General features: G+C 39.4%; 1 protein-coding gene across 5 annotated transcripts in view; it reads right to left on the bottom strand.

Annotated features, from left to right (window-relative positions):
* The window catches only part of dclk2a (doublecortin-like kinase 2a), a 272001-nt gene that overhangs the window by 62502 nt on the left and 188296 nt on the right, over positions 1-21203 (bottom strand). For 3 of the 5 annotated variants that reach the window (XM_052035871.1, XM_052035888.1, XM_052035907.1), the window contains 2 exons: positions 7591-7629; positions 3815-3887 (listed from right to left, as the gene is read on the bottom strand). In XM_052035871.1, the coding sequence (XP_051891831.1) occupies positions 3815-3887; positions 7591-7629 (112 nt within the window). The remainder of the gene's footprint in view (positions 1-3814; positions 3888-7590; positions 7630-21203) is intronic. The other 2 variants (XM_052035879.1, XM_052035898.1) reach the window with 1 other exon arrangement.

The raw sequence follows: 21203 nt of genomic DNA, 5'->3' as shown, positions 1-21203 counted from the left end.
CTCGGGAAAGACGAGGCCCGCCGCCATCTTGGGCCTCGTTGCTCCGACGCCGCGTGACCCGACTGCCGAGCTGGTTCGCCTGACCGGACGGTGAGTCGCTACAATATCCTGATTTTACAAATGAATGTCTGAACTCTAACTTTAAAACTGTACACCCTTGTTCTTGATTCCCATCAGAGGAATTCTTTAATTCATGCTTCTATCAGTAACAATGACGATGAAACTACTGGATTGCAGTACAAACCTATCTAATTTATTAATGTCCATCTGGGAACGAAATATGCTTTTCTTACCCAGTCTGACATATATATGACACTGGACTCACATCAAATGGGGTTGACTTTCAACTGTCCTGAAATGGCCTAACAAGCCATTTCAGAGTGAGTAAGTGTGCAGAGTAAATCTGGATACTGAAAGCTACGACTGTTCTTATCTCAATTAGTCAAAATACTCTGTTGAGAAGTGAGACTGAGGATTTGAGAGAGGTATAATAACTGTAAATATTAAGGAAGTAAGAAGGAAAAGAGTTTTCTCTAAAGCAAAATGTTTATGCAAATTGACCCTGCAATATAACCCTCCAAGTCCCAGATTTATTACAGTGAATCTAAAGTGCATCCCCTAAAAGGCAATATATCCTTTCTGTGATGTGGTATCCCAAACTGAATGTAATCCTTCGGATGGGATTTGACTCAGGCTTTATGTAAACAAACGGGAATGTATTCCTCTTTGTATTCCTTGAGATAAATGTCAAAATTCAGTTAATCTTTTTATTTGTGTTTGTAACCAACCTCTGGCTTGAACTGATTTATGTATTTGCACATCCAAATCTATTTGCTCCTCTGTCGTTTCTAGTTTTGCACCATATAGGAAATCCTCTGATGCTCTTAGATCTATAATCTCATACAAACCTACAGTAAACTCATCTGTGATCTGGTCATGCACTTCATTTATCTCTGCACCTTTTCCACTTCCTCCAAACATTTACATGGTTTACTTTCTCTGATGACTTAGTGTGATCTACAAACTTGTAACGCTACTCTTCACAAATATGATGAAAAGTTGTTGTCCCTGGCAGCATCATTTATCAGATTCTGCTAATTTGCAACAATAATTGTTAACTCCATTCTCTGTCTCCCACCTCCCAACCAATTTCCAACCTGAATCTAAAGTATGCTTCCAATTCTCACTTTTGCCAGTTGTCTTTTGTTGAAATCTGATTGAATGTCACCTGGCAGATCACAGAGATGATGTTCAAAGACTCTCTCATCTACCTGTAAATGGTGCCCTCAACAAAATTAGCCATCCACAACTATGTTGGATCTCCTTGATCATGCTCATGCTCATACCCAATCTCAACATGAGTCTTAACACTCAGTCTGCTTTTTACAACACGAATTTCCAATTAGGACTTAAATGAGACCACAAATACTCTCCCTGGAAAAAAATAGAACCTAGTTGTAATTAATTCAATACATCAAAGCACTTTCCCATACAATCTTGGCACGTCTAGTAAAAACTGTATATAGCCTGGATTCTGGCTTGATATCAAGTGTTAGCTTTTCTTTTAAAAGAGCATTAATAACTTTCCTTCACAAATTAGGCTTTCATTTCACAAATGAAATGTTAATTTCAGGCTTTTAGTTTAGGAACCTCCATAAACACTCGTGCCCCATCCAGATTAAATAGAAAACTTGAAAAAAATTGATGAACATAAATTAATTTTATGCACGCTTTGAAAGGGAGAATAACACTCTGCGAATCCCTACAGCATCTGGTGACCCTGTGACCTCTGTCTTGGAGGCCGATGTCAGAACATCCTTCAAGAGAGTGAACCCTAGCAAGGCGTCAGGCCCCAATCGTGTACCTGGCAGGGTACTGAAAATCTGTGCCAACCAACTGAATGGAGTGTTCAAGGACATTTTCAACCTCTGCTGCAGTCGGAGGTTCCCACCTGCTTCAAAAGGGCATCAATCATACCGGTGCCCAAGAAGACCAGGGTGAGCTGCCTCAATGACTATCGACCGGTAGCACTCACATCTACTGTGATGAAGTGCTTTGAGAGGTTGGTCATGGTTAGAATTAACTCCTGCCTGAGCAAGGACCTGGAGCCGCTGCAGTTTGCCTACTGCCACAACAGGTCTACAGTGTACGCAACCTCACTGGCTCTCCACTCAGCTTTGGAGCATCTAGACAACAGTGAAACATACGTCAGGCTGCTGTTTATCGATTACAGCTCAGCATTCAACACCATCATCCCCTCAGTACTAATCAACAAACATCAAAACCTGGGCCTCTGTACCTCCCTCTGCAACTGGATCCTCGACTTCCTTATCGGGAGACCACAGTCAGTGCAGATTGGTAGTAACATCTCCTCCTTGCTAACAATCAACACAGGCACACCTCAAGGATGTGTGCTTAGCCCACTGCTCTACTCTCTCTACACTCATGACTGTGTGGCTAAGCACAGCTCAAACACCATCTATAAATTTGCCAATGACACCACTGTTGTTGGCAGAATCTCAGATGGCGATGAGGAGGCGTACAGGAGTGAGATCTATCAGCTGGTTGAGTGGTGTCGCAACAACCTCGCACTCAATGGCACCAAGACCAAGGAATTGATTGTGGACTTCAGGAAGGGGAAGTCGGGAGAACAACACCAGTCCTCATTGAGGGTTCAGCGGTGGAAAGGATAAGTAGCTTCAAGTTTCCAGACGTCAACATCTCAGAGGATCTATCTTGGGCCTGACACACGAAGAAGGCACACCAGCGGCTCTATTTCATTAGGAGTTTGAGGAGCTTTGGTATGTCACCAGAGACTCTTGCAAATTTCTACAGATGTACAGTGGAGAGTATTCTGACTGGATGCATCCCCGCCTGGTATGGAGGCTCCAATGTGCAGGATCGCAAGAGACTGCAGAGGGTTGTAGACTCAGCCAGCTCCATCATGGACACAACCCTCCCCACCACTGAGGACATCTTCAAGAGGCGATGCCTCAAGAAGGCGGCATCCATCATTAAGGACCCTAACCACCCAGGACATGCTCTCTTCATGTTACTATCTTCGGACAGGACACTGAAGACCCACACTCAGCGTTTCAGGAACAGCTTCTTCCCCTCCACTATCAGATTTCTGAAGGTCCATGAACCCATGAACACTACCTTATTATTCCTCTTTTGCACTACTTATTTAATTTTGTAGCTTATAGTAACTTTTCTGTCTTTATGTCTTGCACTATACTGCTGCTGCAAAACAACAAATTTCACGACATATGTCAGCGATAATAAACCTGATTCTGATTCTGAATTTTCAGCATCTACATAATTAAGGCTAGAAATAAGTTAGCAAATACATCTTAAAATTTAGGAAGCAAATATAAGAGCTATTGATGGGCAGAATATTATGGCTAAAAAAGTTTTCCTACACTACAAAAAATGGAAGTTTTATTTCTGTTCCATTTGGAACTTTCTGAAGTGTCTGGGAAAGTCAGCAAAGCTTTAAGAAAGAAAATTAATCTGTGGAAAGAGAATAAGGAACTTGGCATTTTAAGCCACCAGCTGTTCCATAAGATCATTTCCAAAGGTATAAATAGTTAACACATAGTTTATCACACTAAGATGTGGGATTCTCAATGTTGAGATTTTTTTGCACAGGTGGCATCTAGTATCAAAACTGAATATTCCTAGTTAAGTATCAAAGAAGCCAAATGCATAATAAAGCTCCTTCTACTTTGCCAAAGCAACAACCATACCTTTTGAAGATCATGGTCTATTACATGAGTCAACATATAGCATAAACTAAATCTTGTCCACCTACCATCAGGACTGATGCCATTGGCTTGCTGAGGTACTCCATTTACGTTGGTAGATAGTCCTATCTGGTGACTAATCTGTAAAATATTGATTGATAATGTTAGATAACTGCAGAGTTTCCAACGATACAGATTACAACAAAGATGACTAGGTATCACACAGTATTGTGGTAATGTTTTGAAAAGTGAAAGGTTAATTGGCCAAACTAATTAGCTACAATTTTTCTTGAATTACCGTAGAGTTGAGACACAAACAATTTAAATGTCAGTTTGTGCATGGTTATAACATTTCTATTAGAAACAATGGCAACAGAGGGGAACACATTAACAAAATAAAATTATTTACAAAATCCCTCTGGCATTTGTCATTGATTGTTTGAACTGCAAGATAAAAAACAGAAACTGTACATAACAGTACATAACTGCACCCTAATGTTCCAGTCTTATAATAAGTATGTGATCAGTATACCTTGACAATAGAGTGGTCAATGTACTATCAAATTTAGTGTTATTATATGAGTAGATGTTCTAGAAGTAGGTTATTTGTGAAGAGCTTTACATATTTAAGCATATCTTGGAAAACATAGGTGCTCTTACGTTGGATAGTAAAAACATAGCTAAATGTTTATGTTCATCTGATATGCATTCATGATGATTTTGGCTCATGTGTCTGTAACATATGTAACACATGTGTAAACTGGCACATGAAAGGGAACGAATAATCCCAGATTCAACAAAGTGCATTGAGGGGAAGAGCATTCAGCAAGATTGTTGATTTTCCAAATTATCTTATTAGTAGGAATGTGATCTACACCTGAGTCTGTGACCTGCACCAGGGGCTGCAAGAAATGGTAACTGATGTTGCTGTCTGTCATGACAGTGGCAGCACAGCAACTTTCTTCAGGTTTGTCCATTGCCAGTACCAGATAGAGTTTAAGACTTGGAGTCCTGATGTTGCAAGAGATAGTAATTGGAAATGGCTTGCTCAGTGACACTAGCCTCACTGGTATGGGCCAACTTGATTGTTAACTCCATTTCTCAAATAAAAACTTTAAAACTTTAAAAACTTTATTTATTCAGCACAGTAACAGGCCCTTCTGGCCCAACGAGTCCGCGCCACCCATTTAAACCCATGTTAATCTACCCATATGTATTTGGAACCAAGAATAAATGATTGATTACATTTTCCTTGCTAAAGGTTTGGGTGGCATTTAAAAAGTCTTCTTCCTGAGGCTTTATAATGGTCTACCAGTTGAAGATTTCCAGGAATTGTCAAGGTATTGGAGGTATGGATGTGGCATCTGCCAGCATTCCTCCTGCTGGGATTTAAGGACAAAGCCCTAGTTTCCACCCAAGTGTCTTAAGTCTCCAGCAGTAAATCTACAATTTCTCTTACCCTACCGCAAAGATTTTGGACCCATAGGGATTCCCCTCCTTCTTATCATTTTCATGGGCTGGATCAATTGAGATGAGTCTTCTTACTCAGAGGCAGCTGGCAAGGTGCAGCAAGGCCTCAGCAGTGACAGGATCTTTTCCTGAGAGCTTTTGACAGGAGACAAAGCTGGGTTTGGAGCCCGGACTTCTGTTCAAGCTGGAAGTCTTTTTTAAAATGTTTTTTAAATGTCTGATTACTTTATACATTTACTGTAAATAATTTAAATTAAAAATTACTTACATTTCTTTAAAAATTAATAAAAGCAACAAAATAATTAAAACTACATTAAAACATTGAATGAAAGATAATTTAAAACATTGAATGAAAGATAATTTAAAACATCAAATTAAAATAAATAAAAGCTACTGAACCTTTTCTTTCATTTCTCTAGGACAGGAATTCCCATTCAAATGTACAGGGACTCTGAGCCTATGCTAGATTTGGTTGGGGTAGAATGGTTGCAGCAGATTCCACAGGATTACAGAGGTGCAATCTAGCGATGAAGTGGAGTTGTTGATATGTCCCTAGAGAACCACCAGCCAGATCCACAGTTCAACCCCATGTTTTTATTCATTCATTTGGAAAAGGGGATGCAGTTCAACTTCCACGTGTGCACAGAATGGGCAGTAGCAGGTCAGTTGTCCATTATACATCCCATTCTTCCTGAATTTTAGTTCCTAAATGTGCTAATGAATTGATGGTCAGCACTTGCCACTGATTCCAACACAAACCAAATTTAAATGCATTGATCTGTTTCAGACAAGGAAGTCATCTGGAGCCCCTGCAGCATGGTTTGTGATGGGATCATAGGGGGGGGAAACAAGCCCTGCCCAGAAGAAACTTTGATGGAGTTAAACTACCTTTGTTAGCTATCAAAACTGTTAAATGTTCTGCATTTTTCCAACATTAAGAAACATTAAAAAATGATTAAAAGCCATTAGAACATTTAATAACAAAAAATAGAAATCTTAAATCATTTAATAATATTAAAAAAAACAAAAAAACTCTGTTAACTAATACCTTTCAAAGTTTCTCATACTCACTCCATCCACTGAATTTAATGTGGAAATATTCACTGTGTCAGGTCCAACCTTTGGACAGGTACATGGATAGGAAAGGTTTTGAGGGATGTGGGCCAAACACTGGCAAATGGGACTAACTTAGGTGGGCATCTTGGTTGGCATGGACAAGTTGGGCTGAAGGGCCTGTTTCTGTGCTGTATTTTTTCTATGATTCTAAGTTTGTGTAAATTCCTCACCAATAATTGTGGGCAATCACCATAACTTCAAGCTCCTTTGCTGGAAATTTCAATATTGCTAACAATCCTCATCCCCTCACAAAATTTTTGCCAAGTTAATTGGCTAATGCCTCGCTCAGCACTTCACTCTGTTTAGTTGAACAATTCATGCTACATTCTATTAACCTCCTGAAATAATATATTTCTGAGTTGGTCATCATTAGTAAATCTCAATTCTTATCATATATGATTACTTCCAAACTGTGAATGCTTTTCTGATTGCCACCAAGTACAAATTTTAGATTTGTGTTCTGCATTGCTCTGACTGGAGTCCGTAATTCAACAGAGTATAAATCTTGGAGACACAAGAGATGCAGATAATGGAATCTGGAACATAAAACAAACTGCTGGAAGAACTCAACAGGTCAAGCAGCATCTGTGGAAGCAAAGGGATAGTTAATGTTTTAGTTTGAGACCCAGCATCAGGACTGTATAAGTCTAGCCCAATAAAATGTTACACTAGTCTACATTTAAAATAGATAACAGCAAGACCTTTAAAGTAATAAAACATTCTCAGGGACCTTAAAGGTGATTATTAAATAAATATGACACTGAGCCACATATGAGAATACTAGGTCACCCACCATTCAGATGAGTTTTAAGAAACTTCTTTGAGGTGGATAGAGGGTGAGAGAGGTGGTGAGGTTTAAGGACAACACTTCAGAGCTGAGGGGCTAGACATGGCCACCATGGTACACTGATTAAAACTGAAAAAGTAAGAAGCTAAAATTGAAAGAGCCAAAAGACCTTTGTGGGTCTATGGTACCAAAGGATGTTGCTAGGACATGGAAGAGGAAGGCAAGGACAAGATAAGGACAAGAATTTCAAAATCTAAGTATAGCTAGACTGACAGTAAGTGTACTGTAGGTCAGAAACCAGGGGTTGACTGGAGAATTGGACGGTGGGAGTTAGGATATAACTAACTGAATGATAGATGAGCTCAGGCACATGGAAAGCATTGGAATAATCAAATCTAGAAGTAACAAAAACATGGAAGAAAGCTTCAGGAGCAGATCAGCTGAGGCAGAGGCCAAGGCGAGTAATATTACCGAAGTGGAAGAAGGTGGTCTTGATGATGGATTGGAAACCTGCATAAAAATAGCACAAACAGAGATGCAGTATGAGTGTGCAAGCTTTGAACTTCAAATGTAGACTCAACTTTATTCTACCAAAAAGTACTCTTTTTGTGCCATGTTTACCAATTCTGGCTCTGTCATTTTCATATGGACATTCCACCTTAGGTTAGGTAAATCATTAATAACTGTACTTGTTCTTCTCATCTTATTATATTAACCTTATTCTCTCCCACTAGCAGCCAGCATAATCAAAGACCCCTCCCACCCTGGACATTCTCTCTTCTTCCCCCCTTCCATTGGGCAGTAGATGCAAAAGCTTGAGATTAAGGACATCTAGTCCCCGTATTTATCCAGGGATTTCTTCTTAATGAATTTAATTTCCGAACTAAGGGGAGGGAAATGCATTGCTTTCAAAAACCAATTCTGTACAGGAATGCTCTGAGTTAATGGAAATAGAATTTTATAAAAGTAAGTTGCTTTCTTCACTATTTACTGGAAATGAGTGATAGTGGTTCATTGTAAAAAGGTACCATACAGGTACGAGAGGCAAATTAATCATGTATAAGATGTCTGAGTTTAGCCTTTGCTGAATCAGCTTTTCTCAGGCAAGGCATTCAGACTATCATCAATGAACCTCAGTGCATTTCGTTCAGGGAAAGGGTTCCCACAAAATCAATCAGAATCCTCCTGTGTACGCTTTTAGGTGATCTTATTGGGAGTCTATGTTTGTGTATGGGTTGTATCAAGAACAGACTCAGCTAATAAACTATGTACTGTTGAACAGCTTGTTGTCACATATCTAGAAAGATCTACAATGACAGAAGGCAAGGCTGTTAAGGTGGCTTCACTTAATTTGACTGTGATTTTGTTAGAGTACATAGGGCCAGGTAAAGGGCACTGAAGAGCAGCTCTTTGATGGATTATGGGCACAAATGCAATATTATTCCGCAGAAGGAATTCTGGTGGAAGCATGCTTGTCTGAAGTGGAATGTTATTCTTCCTGTAAAATCAGCTCTGCTTTCTCCCTTTATACTGCCACTTGATTTTTGGGCTTTTGATCTCAGGCCTGGCTTTAACCTCGAATGGGTCTTTTTCTACCAGTTCTGGTACCAGGCATCTAGCTGATTAAAGATCGGGGTGTGGCGGCAACCCCACCCTCTCACTTTCCAAAACAAGCTGTAAACCATTCTGAGAATTAAACCACCACTTTGTGTCCGAATTTTCTCCTCCCAACCCGCTAAGGTTCCCCTGTGACTGGAAGTTAAGGTTGTGTGGATTTTTCCCAGCTCTTCCACTTTTCTTCCACATCGCAAAATGGCTGGTGGGAGAATCAGGGATGTTAATGGGCACATGCGAGAAAAAAGGTCATGGGGAAATAAGTGGGGGAATGAGATTGCTCTAAGAGCTGGCATTGACTCAATAGGTTGAGTGGCCTCCTTCTATGTTGTAAGGAAATAGGTTATTAACATTTTCAACTATTGTACTCAATGATGCTATTGAGGATGTAATTTTATTGAAAGCATTTATTTCAATCTGTATCACAAAGTGATTTGTCTATGATAATACTGACTGCACTCCAGTTAACCACTATAGTATATCCTGTAGCCATGCAGGAACAAATACCATTCTTAATGTACTGTTTCACTATTATGACAGAATTATGTGTAGAATTAGCAAAAATTCACATTAGCTTACAGTCTGTTCCCTTGTGTCCTTTCCCAGTGACATTGGTGAATTATCATAATGATCCTGAATGAACATTGGGAATCCATTGTCACTGGTACATTGAATAGTGTTTGTTATTGTTGCCAATGGTAATAGTGCAAGAAATATCCATTAATATTTTTGATAGCTCAAAGATCATTATTCATATCTCTGCTCCTGTAAAAATTCAGCATTAGACCATATCTGGATTCATCCTGGAACTTCCTGTACACCGTGACCAATAGACTGCGATGATTTTCATATATAAATGGCACCACGAGGAAGTAAGAAACACTAAGCATTTTTGCACACTGGCTCAAATCAGAATGTTTACATTAAAACAACACAGAGCATTAACACTATTACCAAGACTTCTCTCATGGGCATGGGAGCAGTTTAATCCTAGTTAAGGCTAAAAAATAAATGACAATTCTTCAGTAGTCTTGCTGATTAGTGCACATTATCTCAATGTTTTATTAATGCCTTTGGTCTGTAAATCTCACCACTAATTTCTCCTTGCATCACCATGATGATTTGTCTATTGTACTATCTATGACCAATTAGCTCATGAGGGAGAAGTGTTTTGTCAAGTGAACCAAATCCATCTGCCTTTAGCTTGCAACATTTATAAATCTATTTTATTTCGAAACAATGGAGAGTGTGAGCTCACCTAAAAGGCTTGATAACATCAAATGATTGTCGGGATTTTGGAGGCCTAACAACTGATTCCATCCTCCACATTCCCTCTGCCGCCCACCCACCCAAGCTGTATGGAGTGGGTCAGTTTGTGAGTCTGTGGTACGAGCTTGGAACTTTTATCGCTGGACATAAATACTGGCAGACCCTGTGCAGGCTCTCTGCTAGTAATCCAACCCAGAAAATCTGGCATTTAAAATTTCATATTTTATTGAACTACAAGTCAAAAAAATCAAGAATGCATACGAGGATTATTGGCCAACTATTCCAAATGGGTAGGTAATATATATTATGAGATGAAATAATGGCAACTGGCTGTAGCATGTGCATTAGCAGTTTTGATTCTGGGGTTTGAACGTCAGGTTATTGGGGTGTGGCATCAGATTTTGCTCTGCTGTTGTTCCTTAATAAACCACATAAACCAGTAAATGGGTAGGAAATGTAAACATGTTCTCAGCAAAGCTGAGATTGAAGAATCATCATCATCAATAATACCAGTGCTTGAGAGGAAGTGGTAATATGATAGCATGCTATATTCATGAAAATTGTTTATCAGCCAAAGCATGATGTTTATTCTCACAATGCTCTAAAGTACAAAAATACTTACACTTTAATAGCACCTTCCACCTAGGAAGGTCCTTCCAGAATTCCCAGATTCCTATAGGTCACTGAAGTGAAGTAGCACTGCACTATCTTGTAACCTTCTTGTTTGGCAGGGGGGAGGAGGTTTGAAGGTGGTGGTATTTAACATGTTCATACAGAAGTAAACTGCCAGCCCTTCCAAACATGTTTATACTAGGTCTACAGCAGGCACCTAGAGATTTTTGGAGTTTTAAGCTACCATGCATCAATTAAGACCTTACAGAATTTCAAGTCTAATGCTTCTTTAATGTAAAACAGCTCATGACCTTCATCATTTTCTTTGAACACTTAATTCTACCCAAAAAAAAATGATATTGTCTGGACATCTTTATGTCATAGGCTCTCTCTTCTGGTTTGAGACACTGACAAATGAACAGATACTATACAAGTAAATTAAACAACTTCACTATTCCCATCCTGACACTGATGGAGATATTTATTCAGACTGTATTTTAAAATTACAGTTCACCCAGAGTTGAAATTTCAGCAATAGAAATACATTGTAGCGCATGGTTTATATTCTAACCAGAACCACCAAAATGATCAAGACCAAGGTATGCCAGGACTTCTGTTTATTGTTTTTATTTAAAGCCAGGATCATGGCTAAAATAAAATCTTTAATGATATGTGAATCCTGGAGTAGAGGACAAACAAGAGACAAACGCTTCAAAACTGGGCCACCTCATTTATCCTGCTGGATCTCTGACAGCATTCCTACATTAAAATCAACAGGATCACATTCTAATCCAAGGATACTATTAATAGCAGCCACAGCATCAAAGGAGTGGCATTTAGCCTATCATGTCTATGCCAAGTAAAGCAATCCAAACCTAATCCCACTAGTCTGCTCTCTTCCCCCAGCTCTGTATCATCCACTGCTTCAAATATTTATCTAATTTTCCTTAAAAGCATACAATGGTCTCATCCTTCAGGCTTGTAACAAAACATGCCATAGTCCACTAATCCTCAATGTAAAGAAATGTTTCTTAACTTCTTTTCTCAGTGACAAGTTTAAATTAATGACCTCTTATCATTGACTCCCAACTAAAGGGAATACTCAAACCTTACTCACTCTATCAAAACCCTTCATCTCTTTAAAAGCTTCTGCTAAATCTCCTCAGTGGAAACTGCCACTATAGCCATGAATTTCTTCAGGAATGGTCCCAATTGCTTGAGCAACTTCATGAAAAAATGACAAAAGCCTACAGAAACCATGACTGCTTACCTGGTTTACATTGTTTCCTGTGGATTCCATAGATCCATGAAAAATATGCAGGAGATCAGGGCAGACCAATAGGTATTCACAGGCAGTATCTAAAGCCTTTCTATCTCAACTATGATTTTCACCCAAGACTTAATTCTACTCAAAATTCATTTTGGCGCATCTTAGTAAAGGATAGAACTTGCAGTTTCTAGTGCTCTTTATTACCTTAATGCATTCCAAAGTGCTCTACAGCTAGTGATGAGTGGTCACAATTGTGATGCAAGACTTTTCAACATCATGTGCTTCCATATGTAGATTTAAGGTCCTTTAATTTGTCTCAATAAAATTTTATTTTTAAGTAACGGTAATGTCCTGGCTCAACATACATTGACTTAAAATAGTTGTTGGTTCAAAGGACTTCGCCATATAATTTTGGCTGACAGTGGTCTAATAATGAAGGAATGCTACTGCATTCTGCTAAAATTCTAAATTACAAAGACACATTACATAAACTGGGGCTGAACACTCTGTTAAGAAGGTCAAATAGTAATTTGATTGAAGTTTTCAAAATTTGAAGGGGAACAGAGGGTGAATAGAATTAATCTATTTCCACTAGTCAGGGCATGTAGGATTAGGGAAGAGAGTCTATAACAGAGTAAGGAATTTCAGGAGTTAAGAAACATTTGTTCATATAATGGATGGCAGAAGCTTGGAATGCTCTTTTGCATAGTTAATGACATTTAATCAATTGTTAATTTTAAACTGAGATTGATTAACTTTCATTAACCAAAGCTCTTAAGAGATCTGTACAAAAGTTGAGTACACAGTTCAATCACAGATCTCACTGAATGATATTACAGGCTCAAGCAACTAAATATACCACCCTTCCTCCCATGTTCCAAGGCACTATTCAACAAAGAGTGTGGCATTTTGTAGTGTCCTAACCTTCAACTACTATTGTTTGTAGTATCTTGCTGTGTGAGAACAGGCCACTGCAACTTTTTACAACAATAATAGTTAGGATATCAAGGTAATTCATTGTTTATAACATGTTTCTGAAGGGATCAGAATTTACTGCCTCTCAGCCTGACAAATTATTGTTCTAATGAACTCTTAAAGATCTGAGATTCCATAGAACAGGATGCTGGACAGCATAAAAGGTCCTTTAACACCAACAATAATTTAGTTTGAGCCAAGACTTAATTATTGTCGGTCTGTGACCAGACCTTTTGCATCTCCATTGCTTCAACCTGGCATCAAAAAGGTCCTCTGATGGGTCTGAACTGAAAGAGTGGAGGGGAGATTACTGGCATAAAGAGGCGAGGGGAGGAGTGAGGCAAGAGCTGGTAAGAGATAGGTGGGTCCAGGTGAAGAGGGGCTGGTTGGCAGATGGAGTCATGTGGGGGAGGAAAGGATGGAGATAGCAGCAGAGGCTAGGAGGTTATAGATGGAGACAACAACGTGCTGCAGATGATGGAATCTGATGGGAAAGGAAGGTGGAGCATGGAATCAAATAAGAAAGGAAGCATGGGCAGATGGGAACAGTAGGGAGAGAGGATAAGGGACCCAGTGGGAGGAGTGGGTGGGTGATGGGCAGATGTAGTAGGTAGAGGAGGGGAAGAAAATGGGTGAAAGCAGGCGGGGGGGGGGGGAACATTGGAAAGAAGGGTGTGTGTGAGAAGACCTGGGTAGATGAGAGGGAGAGAGGAAGGGACAGAGGGGGAGCAGGTTACCTTATATTAGCGAATTCACTGTTCATGCTGCTGGGTTGTAGACTACCCAGGTAGAATATGAGGTGTTGTTCTTCTAGTTTGCATTTAGCCTCACCCTGGTAGTGGAGGAGGCTGAGGACAGACATGTCAGTGTGGGAACAGGAAGGGGAATTAAAATGGCTTACAACCAGGAGCTCCAGATGGCGATTGTGGACAAAGAACAGGTGCTCGGCAAAGCAGCTGCCTAGTCTGCACGGCATCTCACCAATGTAGAGGAGGCCACTTCAACAGCAGCGAATAATATAGGCAAAGTTGGAGGAGCTGCATGTGAATCTCTTCTTCTGATCTGCCCACGTCCTCTCACAAACCCCCTTCTTTCCAGACCCTGCACTCCAACCCGCTATCACCTAGTTTCTCTCCCCTCCCCCACCTACTCCATCTGCTCAACACCCAAATACTCCTTCCACTTGGTCCCCTACTCCCCCCACTCCCCCCACTGTTCCCATCTGTTCATCATCCCACCCTTAGTTGTAGGTGTTTTATGTCGGTTTCCTCCACTTGTCTTTCTTCAATATTCCTTTTTATTTCAGTTCACAAAAGAATGCCACTACTTTTGGCAGCCATAATATTCCTCTCCATTAGTCGTTACAGCCTGCCTCTCAATACTGTTGGATGCTTGCAATGAGGGGTGGGGGGGGGGGGGGGGGCAGGGGAACTACTGATAATGTAGACAGATAGTGAACTCTGTGGGTAATGTTAGCTGCCCAGGATAATCACCTGTCTCAGCAGGACACACTCAGTTAGTGCTCAGATGAAGAATCTTTGATCTGAAGCATTTAGTTTTACTTCTCTTCTGCCTGATCTGCGGACTGTTTCCAGCATTTTCTATTTTTGTTTCAAATTTGCAGCATTTTTTGATTTCCACTAATTTAATGCTTTGCTTGCAAAGCAATGAATGAGCATGGATAAATTGTATACCAGAATCCCTATGTCTGTCTGCGGGGGCTATGTGATTTAACTCCTTGCTCTTTTATAAAGGAATGGGGAGATGGTCTTCAGTGACAGATAGGGGAACAGCTTCAGCAATGGATGGAGAATAAAACTTTAATTTCTTTAATACAAAAAGTGGGAAGTGACTGTTAATAAAGAGGGGGAATAGTTTTCAAAGGAAAAGGAAGTTGTCAAGATGGATCATATTAAATGTTGGTCAGGATTCAGGTGATACTTCTATCAGTGCAGTTTACACAAAAGGGATTCCTTTGATTGGCATTTGATTTACACGAGAAATCCCTCCTAACATTCCTACACGGTCAGAAAAATATCAGCAGCTTTAAAATCACTGTATGTAAGAATAATTTTGAAAAGTACCATCAGAAAATAAAGAACAGGATGTCTCATCCCATTCCTGTAGAGCACTTAGTATATGAAATCAATTTACATTGTATTAACCAAGGGCTTTGGCTTTGAAAAAAAAATGGTGGATAATATGTCTTTATGGATAGAATGTGGAAAATGAAAATGGGTGTGGTTTAGAATTTGATGACCCATTGTGGTAAACCATGCCAATCTATAACCTGTAAAAAATAGGATATAAAACTAAATACGTATTCTGGGGTGTAGACTCAATTGCATTTGGCAAGAATACGACACGAAAAAACCTAACAGAGTTTTGTCTCAAGAATTGGCTGAATTGTGTTCAATCCATGACAGAGCAGATTGAACATTATACTGGAAATAATTTAGGTGGATAAAGGGCTGTTTTGACTTTTGTGGGTTTTTTTGTGTTCTATGTAACAATTACTAGGGCAAGAAGATTCTGGAAAATTAAAACCTGAGAAGAAAAGCTGAAAGGGGATAAATGAAAGAATGAAAATTAAATTAAACAACAGTCCATGTGGTGGGCAGCCATTGCTAGAGGAAATCCATTACTCTGGGGAAATAGAGAAAATGATGTGATAACAAATTTGGGCCACTTTTAAATTCAAATGAGAAATACAACTTTGTCATTAAGGCACATCAGTTGCTTATGAACCAGAAATTAGAGCAGTTTATAATTTATTGCTGGAAACACTGAGGCATTTTGGTGTCATTAAAAATCACTTAATGTATTTATTTTCTTGAAAGCACAAGGAAAAACTTTACAGGGGTGGGTCAATAAATGTTTCAGTGCATGACCAAATATGTCTTAGGATATGTGCTTACTACAGGGCTTTGTGAAGGACTACTACAGTACTTGTTGTTTTGAGGAGATCAATTCTGCCTCTGTTGCTAACTCCCCACAGTTTTCATACCGCTCTATCTGAAGCTCTCTCATATTCTCACATATATTTTTTCAACTCTCATGGAAAATCAACAGCATTGAGAATGTGTTTAAAAAGCTATTCTGCACCCTAAGGATGCATTGAAAATGTCAATCTCCTGAGTAGCTCATTAAATCTAAAAGCTTCAACCATCCCCCACTAATCTTGGTCTCAGAGAATTGAAAGGTGGGAGCTCCCAGCAAGTGAAGCTGTCACCAGACTACTAATGATCAGTATTCAATCTAAAGACTAAACAATGACTTGAACCATTTGGAATTGGATATGATGTATTAAAGACTAGAGATAAAAGCCATGGGCTAGACAAACATTTAAGTAATAATATTTTGGTCCAAGAAAAACTTAAGGCTTTTTGGATAGATTTCCCAGGATTTGAGAGCTGAAGAAAGGTAGGAGCTGCTAGATTCAACAAGGTGGTTGTGCAGTAGGAGGATCCATCTAACAAATCCTGTATCCCAGTTGGCCCAACCCCAAACCTCTGATGTTTTCAGCCCTTTACCTTCCAATTACTTGTCTGACCTTTCCCACAACCTATGCTTTGGATTTTCCTTTCTCTAATTACCAATCAAATTCTCCCCCGCAATATTCGCACCCTCAGTCTGACACACACGAAACAACCCACAATGTTTCATGGTACCCGCTCTCCTCCTGTTCAACATATGCACAGTCGTTCAAGTTGAAGAAGGGGTGTCAGCTGGAGTGCTGAACTTCAAAATGGCAGCACTGGTGCAATATCTGTGTGGCATGCTGACTGTTATGATCTGCCTGCATTGTTCCAGTGAATGCATGCATGCTCACACCCTTATCAATTTAAAAGTCCAGCACAATTTGTTCTACAAATGTGTCTGCATATATTGATACTATTTTAGAGTTCCAAAGCTGCCGCCTATAGTGTCTACAGAGAGAAAGAGTCCAATTTCTCATTACACATGCCATGTAATTTTCAAAGCTGAATAAAGATTGCACCACTGAAACACTGAACATTATTACCTGCCTTTTCTTCACAGATGTCCAGTTATTTCTGATTTCTAGCAGTCTAGTTATTTTCCTCTTTTATTTTACCACTTTGCCTTTGTGATCTGCTTAGGTTCAAAAGATACAAACCACAAACAACTCAAGCAAAATTGGCAATGCATTCTTTTTAGGCATGTCAACTCAAGTTCTTCTCCGCCATTCTTATATTGAATTGAGTGGGAAAGAACGGGGACAGTTTCGATCTAATTGAAATTGGGCACCCCACAAGCTAAGATAAAACCTCCCTGTTAAGAGGTTGAATAATGGGGCCACTCTTCCTGTCCTTAAGCATGTGGATTTTTTTGCTCCCAGATTCCTCTCCCTGTCACTTTAACTTCTTTCGTTCAGTCCTGTCCTTTCATTGAGCACACTCCTTAGTCTATGAGGTGAAAACTTAAAACTGAGATTGACTAAATGATAATTAAACCCAGCTGAAACATAAAATCTTGCAGGTTAAATTTAACTGCATCTATCATAAATAAGCATGAACATCAACTTCTGTGTCTGACCTTACTCAAACTATGTCCCTTTACTATTTAATCATTTATTGTCTGTGTCCTGAATTGCTGCGTTCCCTTTTCAATATGCTGAAACACAATGCTGAGAAACCAACTCGTTTGAAAGCAGATACTGATGTCACTAAGTAGGCATTCACATGAACAAAGCCAAATTTGGAGACTTTGTGAACAGTTCTAAATTAGACATCAGTTTGAAACATTTTAGTCACCATTCAGATGTGCCTACTACATTTTAAGAAACAAGTATTTTCAAAAGGACAGAAGACAAAGGTAATTATTAAGTGCACATTCTTCCTTCACTTTAGTTTCAAAACTAGACACTGTAATGATTTTTTTACTCTTGAAAGACAATACAGGAGGTGTTTAATTAGAAGTGTTGAGGCTGTTTGATTGACTACAAGTCTAGGTGATTATTTTTCTCATATTTAATTGAAAATGTCAGTTTTCCTGTTATCTTAAATTAGATGTGATAATTAATCCCAGTTGTGCGAATGACACCTTAGTGATGGTGTTACCACATTAATTTTATACTCTGCATCGGTATAGGAATAACGGGATAAATATTTAAACCTGAATAATTTGATACAGCATTTACTTTATCACACTACTGCCAATTGCAATCCACAATGGCAACAACAATAAAAACAACTTGCATTTTTATAACACCTTTAATGTAGTAAAAAAAATCTTAAGGTGCTTCATAAAGGCATAATCAGAAAAAAAAAGATACAGAGCTACATAAACATTTATTCGACGACTAAAGGCTTAGGGAAAGAAGTAGGTTTTCAATTGCAACACAAGAGGAAGAAAGGTGTGGAGATATTTAGGGAGAGAGCTCTTGAGCTAAGGGCGAAGTGATTGAAGGCACAGATACAAGTAGTGGACTGGAGGAAAACTGCATTGCACAAGAGTGAAGAGATCTTGGAGGATGGTAGGGGTAGAGCAAGTTTTGAAGATAAGCAGGGGCAAGGCTGTGGAGGGACTGAACTGTAGGAATGAGAATTTTAAATACTAATTCCTGAACTGGGAACAAATGTGGATTTCGAGCAAGAAGATAATGGCTTATAGAGACTTGGTACAAATTAGAATGCAGGCAGAATACATTAAAAGAGGCTGAGCAAAAACTGTCCCTTCGAAAAATAGGAAAAGGTCTATATCACTGGGGCAATGCAGCCCTTTTTTAAGATACTGCCATAATTTCGGCAAAGGCTAATCTATTTTGAGCATGTTTCATGGGCTTAATGTCCTTTATAAGCAGGTGACCGAAGGGCACTCAAAATAAGATGCCATGCATCTTCATTATGTGTGATCTGAGCACAATAATGATGACTTCATTTCCTGCTTCCTATGCAAAATGCAGGTGGACAGTGAGCAACATCTCAGCCCCTGTGCAACAGATTTTGTAGATTTATTTGGTGAATATAATTTCATGCTGCATAAATGGAATAAGATACGACAGTGTTCAAGACCACTCCGGAAGAGTGGCTTAACCTTTTGTTAATTGGAAAGTATATGTAACACAAATAAAACAGGTCTTTAGCAAGAAACCAACAAAGTCAATCTGGAGTCCCTGCATCTTAAATAATTCTTAGGCAAACTATACAGGGTCAATGTTTATAGCAAAGGCATCCTTCACATCCAAAGTCATCAATGGAGATCAAATACCAGTTTAACACTAGTTTGGGTCTGGAAAATACTGTGGGTTTCCCACTAACAGGAAGAAGGTGCAGGATTAGTAGGAACTATATTGGATAACTTTTTATTTTCTTTGTTTGACCTGGAGCAGCAGAAATGCTTCTCTGAACTCAGAAGGAAAGATTTCTGCTACTATGCGAAATGAAGATTTGTACATAGAAGAGAAGAATGAGAAAACAAGGAGGATTTCATGCTATTCTGTTCATCCTAGTCATAATTAACCTAATGAAACTAGAAGAGAGCAACCTTGAGAGTATTTCAATCAGATAGCAAACCTGAACCTTCAAAATCAGCAATGTAATGATGGTCAATGGATAAATGTTTGCACTTGGTTATACAGTTACACAAAGGGATTAAAAACATTGTGTAACTGCACCTTCACAGAATCATATGTAACCAGGCCCTTCAGTCCACTGAGTTTGTGTTTATCATCTAGCACCTACTTATACTAATCCCATTTTATTCTCTCCACATTCCCATCAACTCCCCTCAGATTCTACCACTCACCTACAGACTAGGGACAATTTACAACAACTATTTAAATACTAACCTGCATTTCTTTGGTGTGTGGAAGTAAACCGGAGCACCTAAGGGAAACTACACAGACACAGGGAGAATGTACAAACTATACAGACAGCTCCAGAGGTCACGGTTTAATATGGGTCGCTGGAGCTGTGAGGAATCAGCTCTACCAGCTGCGCCACTGTGCTGTCCCACATGTGAACTTTAAAATATTGTTTTCTAATGTAACAAGAAGCAAGTGTGAAGTGGAGTTTGGAATGTTGAGTTTATTGTAGAACTATTTTAGTACAAGTAGTAGCAATCAACACTCAGGCAGCAATACGAATCACACAATCTGTGGTCCATTGAGCATGGGTAAAAGGTACAGAAGATGCTGGAAATACTCAGCAGGTCAGGGCCCACCTGTGGGAATAGAAACTGAGTTAACGTTTCAGCTTAAGGATCCTTTGTCAGAACTGGGAAGTAGACTATGGAAGCTGCAGGGAGGGTAGGGGAGGGGTTGTCTCTGGTATGGTCAACACAGTTTTACCCTAGGGATAAGCTAGTCATCAGGTGGATGAGTGAATGGGATCAGTTAGAAAGTGAGAACATAGACAAAAGAACGTGGACAAACATCTGTAGGAGTTGTGAAATGCAGAGCAGGATGACATGCCTGGCAGGTCAGGGTGGGCATGTCCTCCACTCCCAGAGGGAAAAAAACAAACAAGCTGAGCTGATATCACAGATGGCAACTGATACAGACAGAGAAACTATTTTAACTGATGTTATAGAGTTCAGTATTTTCACAGCATTAAGAAAGTTATTGTAAAAATATGAATCTTGTTCAAAGAGTCACCATCAAAATAGATTTTGGGATGCCTGTTACCCAGGAAATGACAGTGAACACTAAGGTAGATTTTATACTGCATCCTATCAAATAAAACCTGACATGAGAACCTAATATTTTAAAGTTCATATCTTTATTTGTCATAATATAGACTATTCAAAACACAGAAATCCACACTAAACAAACAAGAATTTCAGCAGCCATTTAAATAAAGCACAAGCAAAAAAAAGAGAACTGGAGGGCTTAAAATGAAATGATAAATGCAAAAAGACTAAATTTTATAAGATATTTCTTCCCCAAAGAGAGTACTGAGTTTTGGAATGGACTCCCTATGTCACAGAGTCATAGAGCAATACAGCACAGATACAGGCCCTTTGGCCCAACGAGTCCATGCTGACCACAATGCCCACCCAGCTAGTCCCAATTTCCTGCGTTCAGCCCATATCCCTCTAAACCCCGTCCCTCCACATACCTATCCAAATGCTTCTTAAATGATACGATTGTACCTACCTCAACCACTTCCTCTGGCAGCTTGTTCCGTACATTCACCACCCTCTGCGTGAAAAGTTGCCCCTCAGGTCCCTTTTAAATCTTTCCCCTCTCACCCTAAATCCATGCCCTTAGTTTTGGACTCCCTTACCCTGGGGAAAAGACTGTTACTGTCCACCTTATCTATGCCTATCTATAATTTTAAACATTTCTATAAGGTTGCCCCTCATTCTCCTACGTTCCAAG

The sequence above is a fragment of the Pristis pectinata genome, chromosome 2 (genome assembly GCF_009764475.1).
Source record: "Pristis pectinata isolate sPriPec2 chromosome 2, sPriPec2.1.pri, whole genome shotgun sequence".
NCBI lineage: Eukaryota > Metazoa > Chordata > Chondrichthyes > Rhinopristiformes > Pristidae > Pristis > Pristis pectinata.
This window is presented reverse-complemented; position numbering and strand designations above follow the sequence as displayed.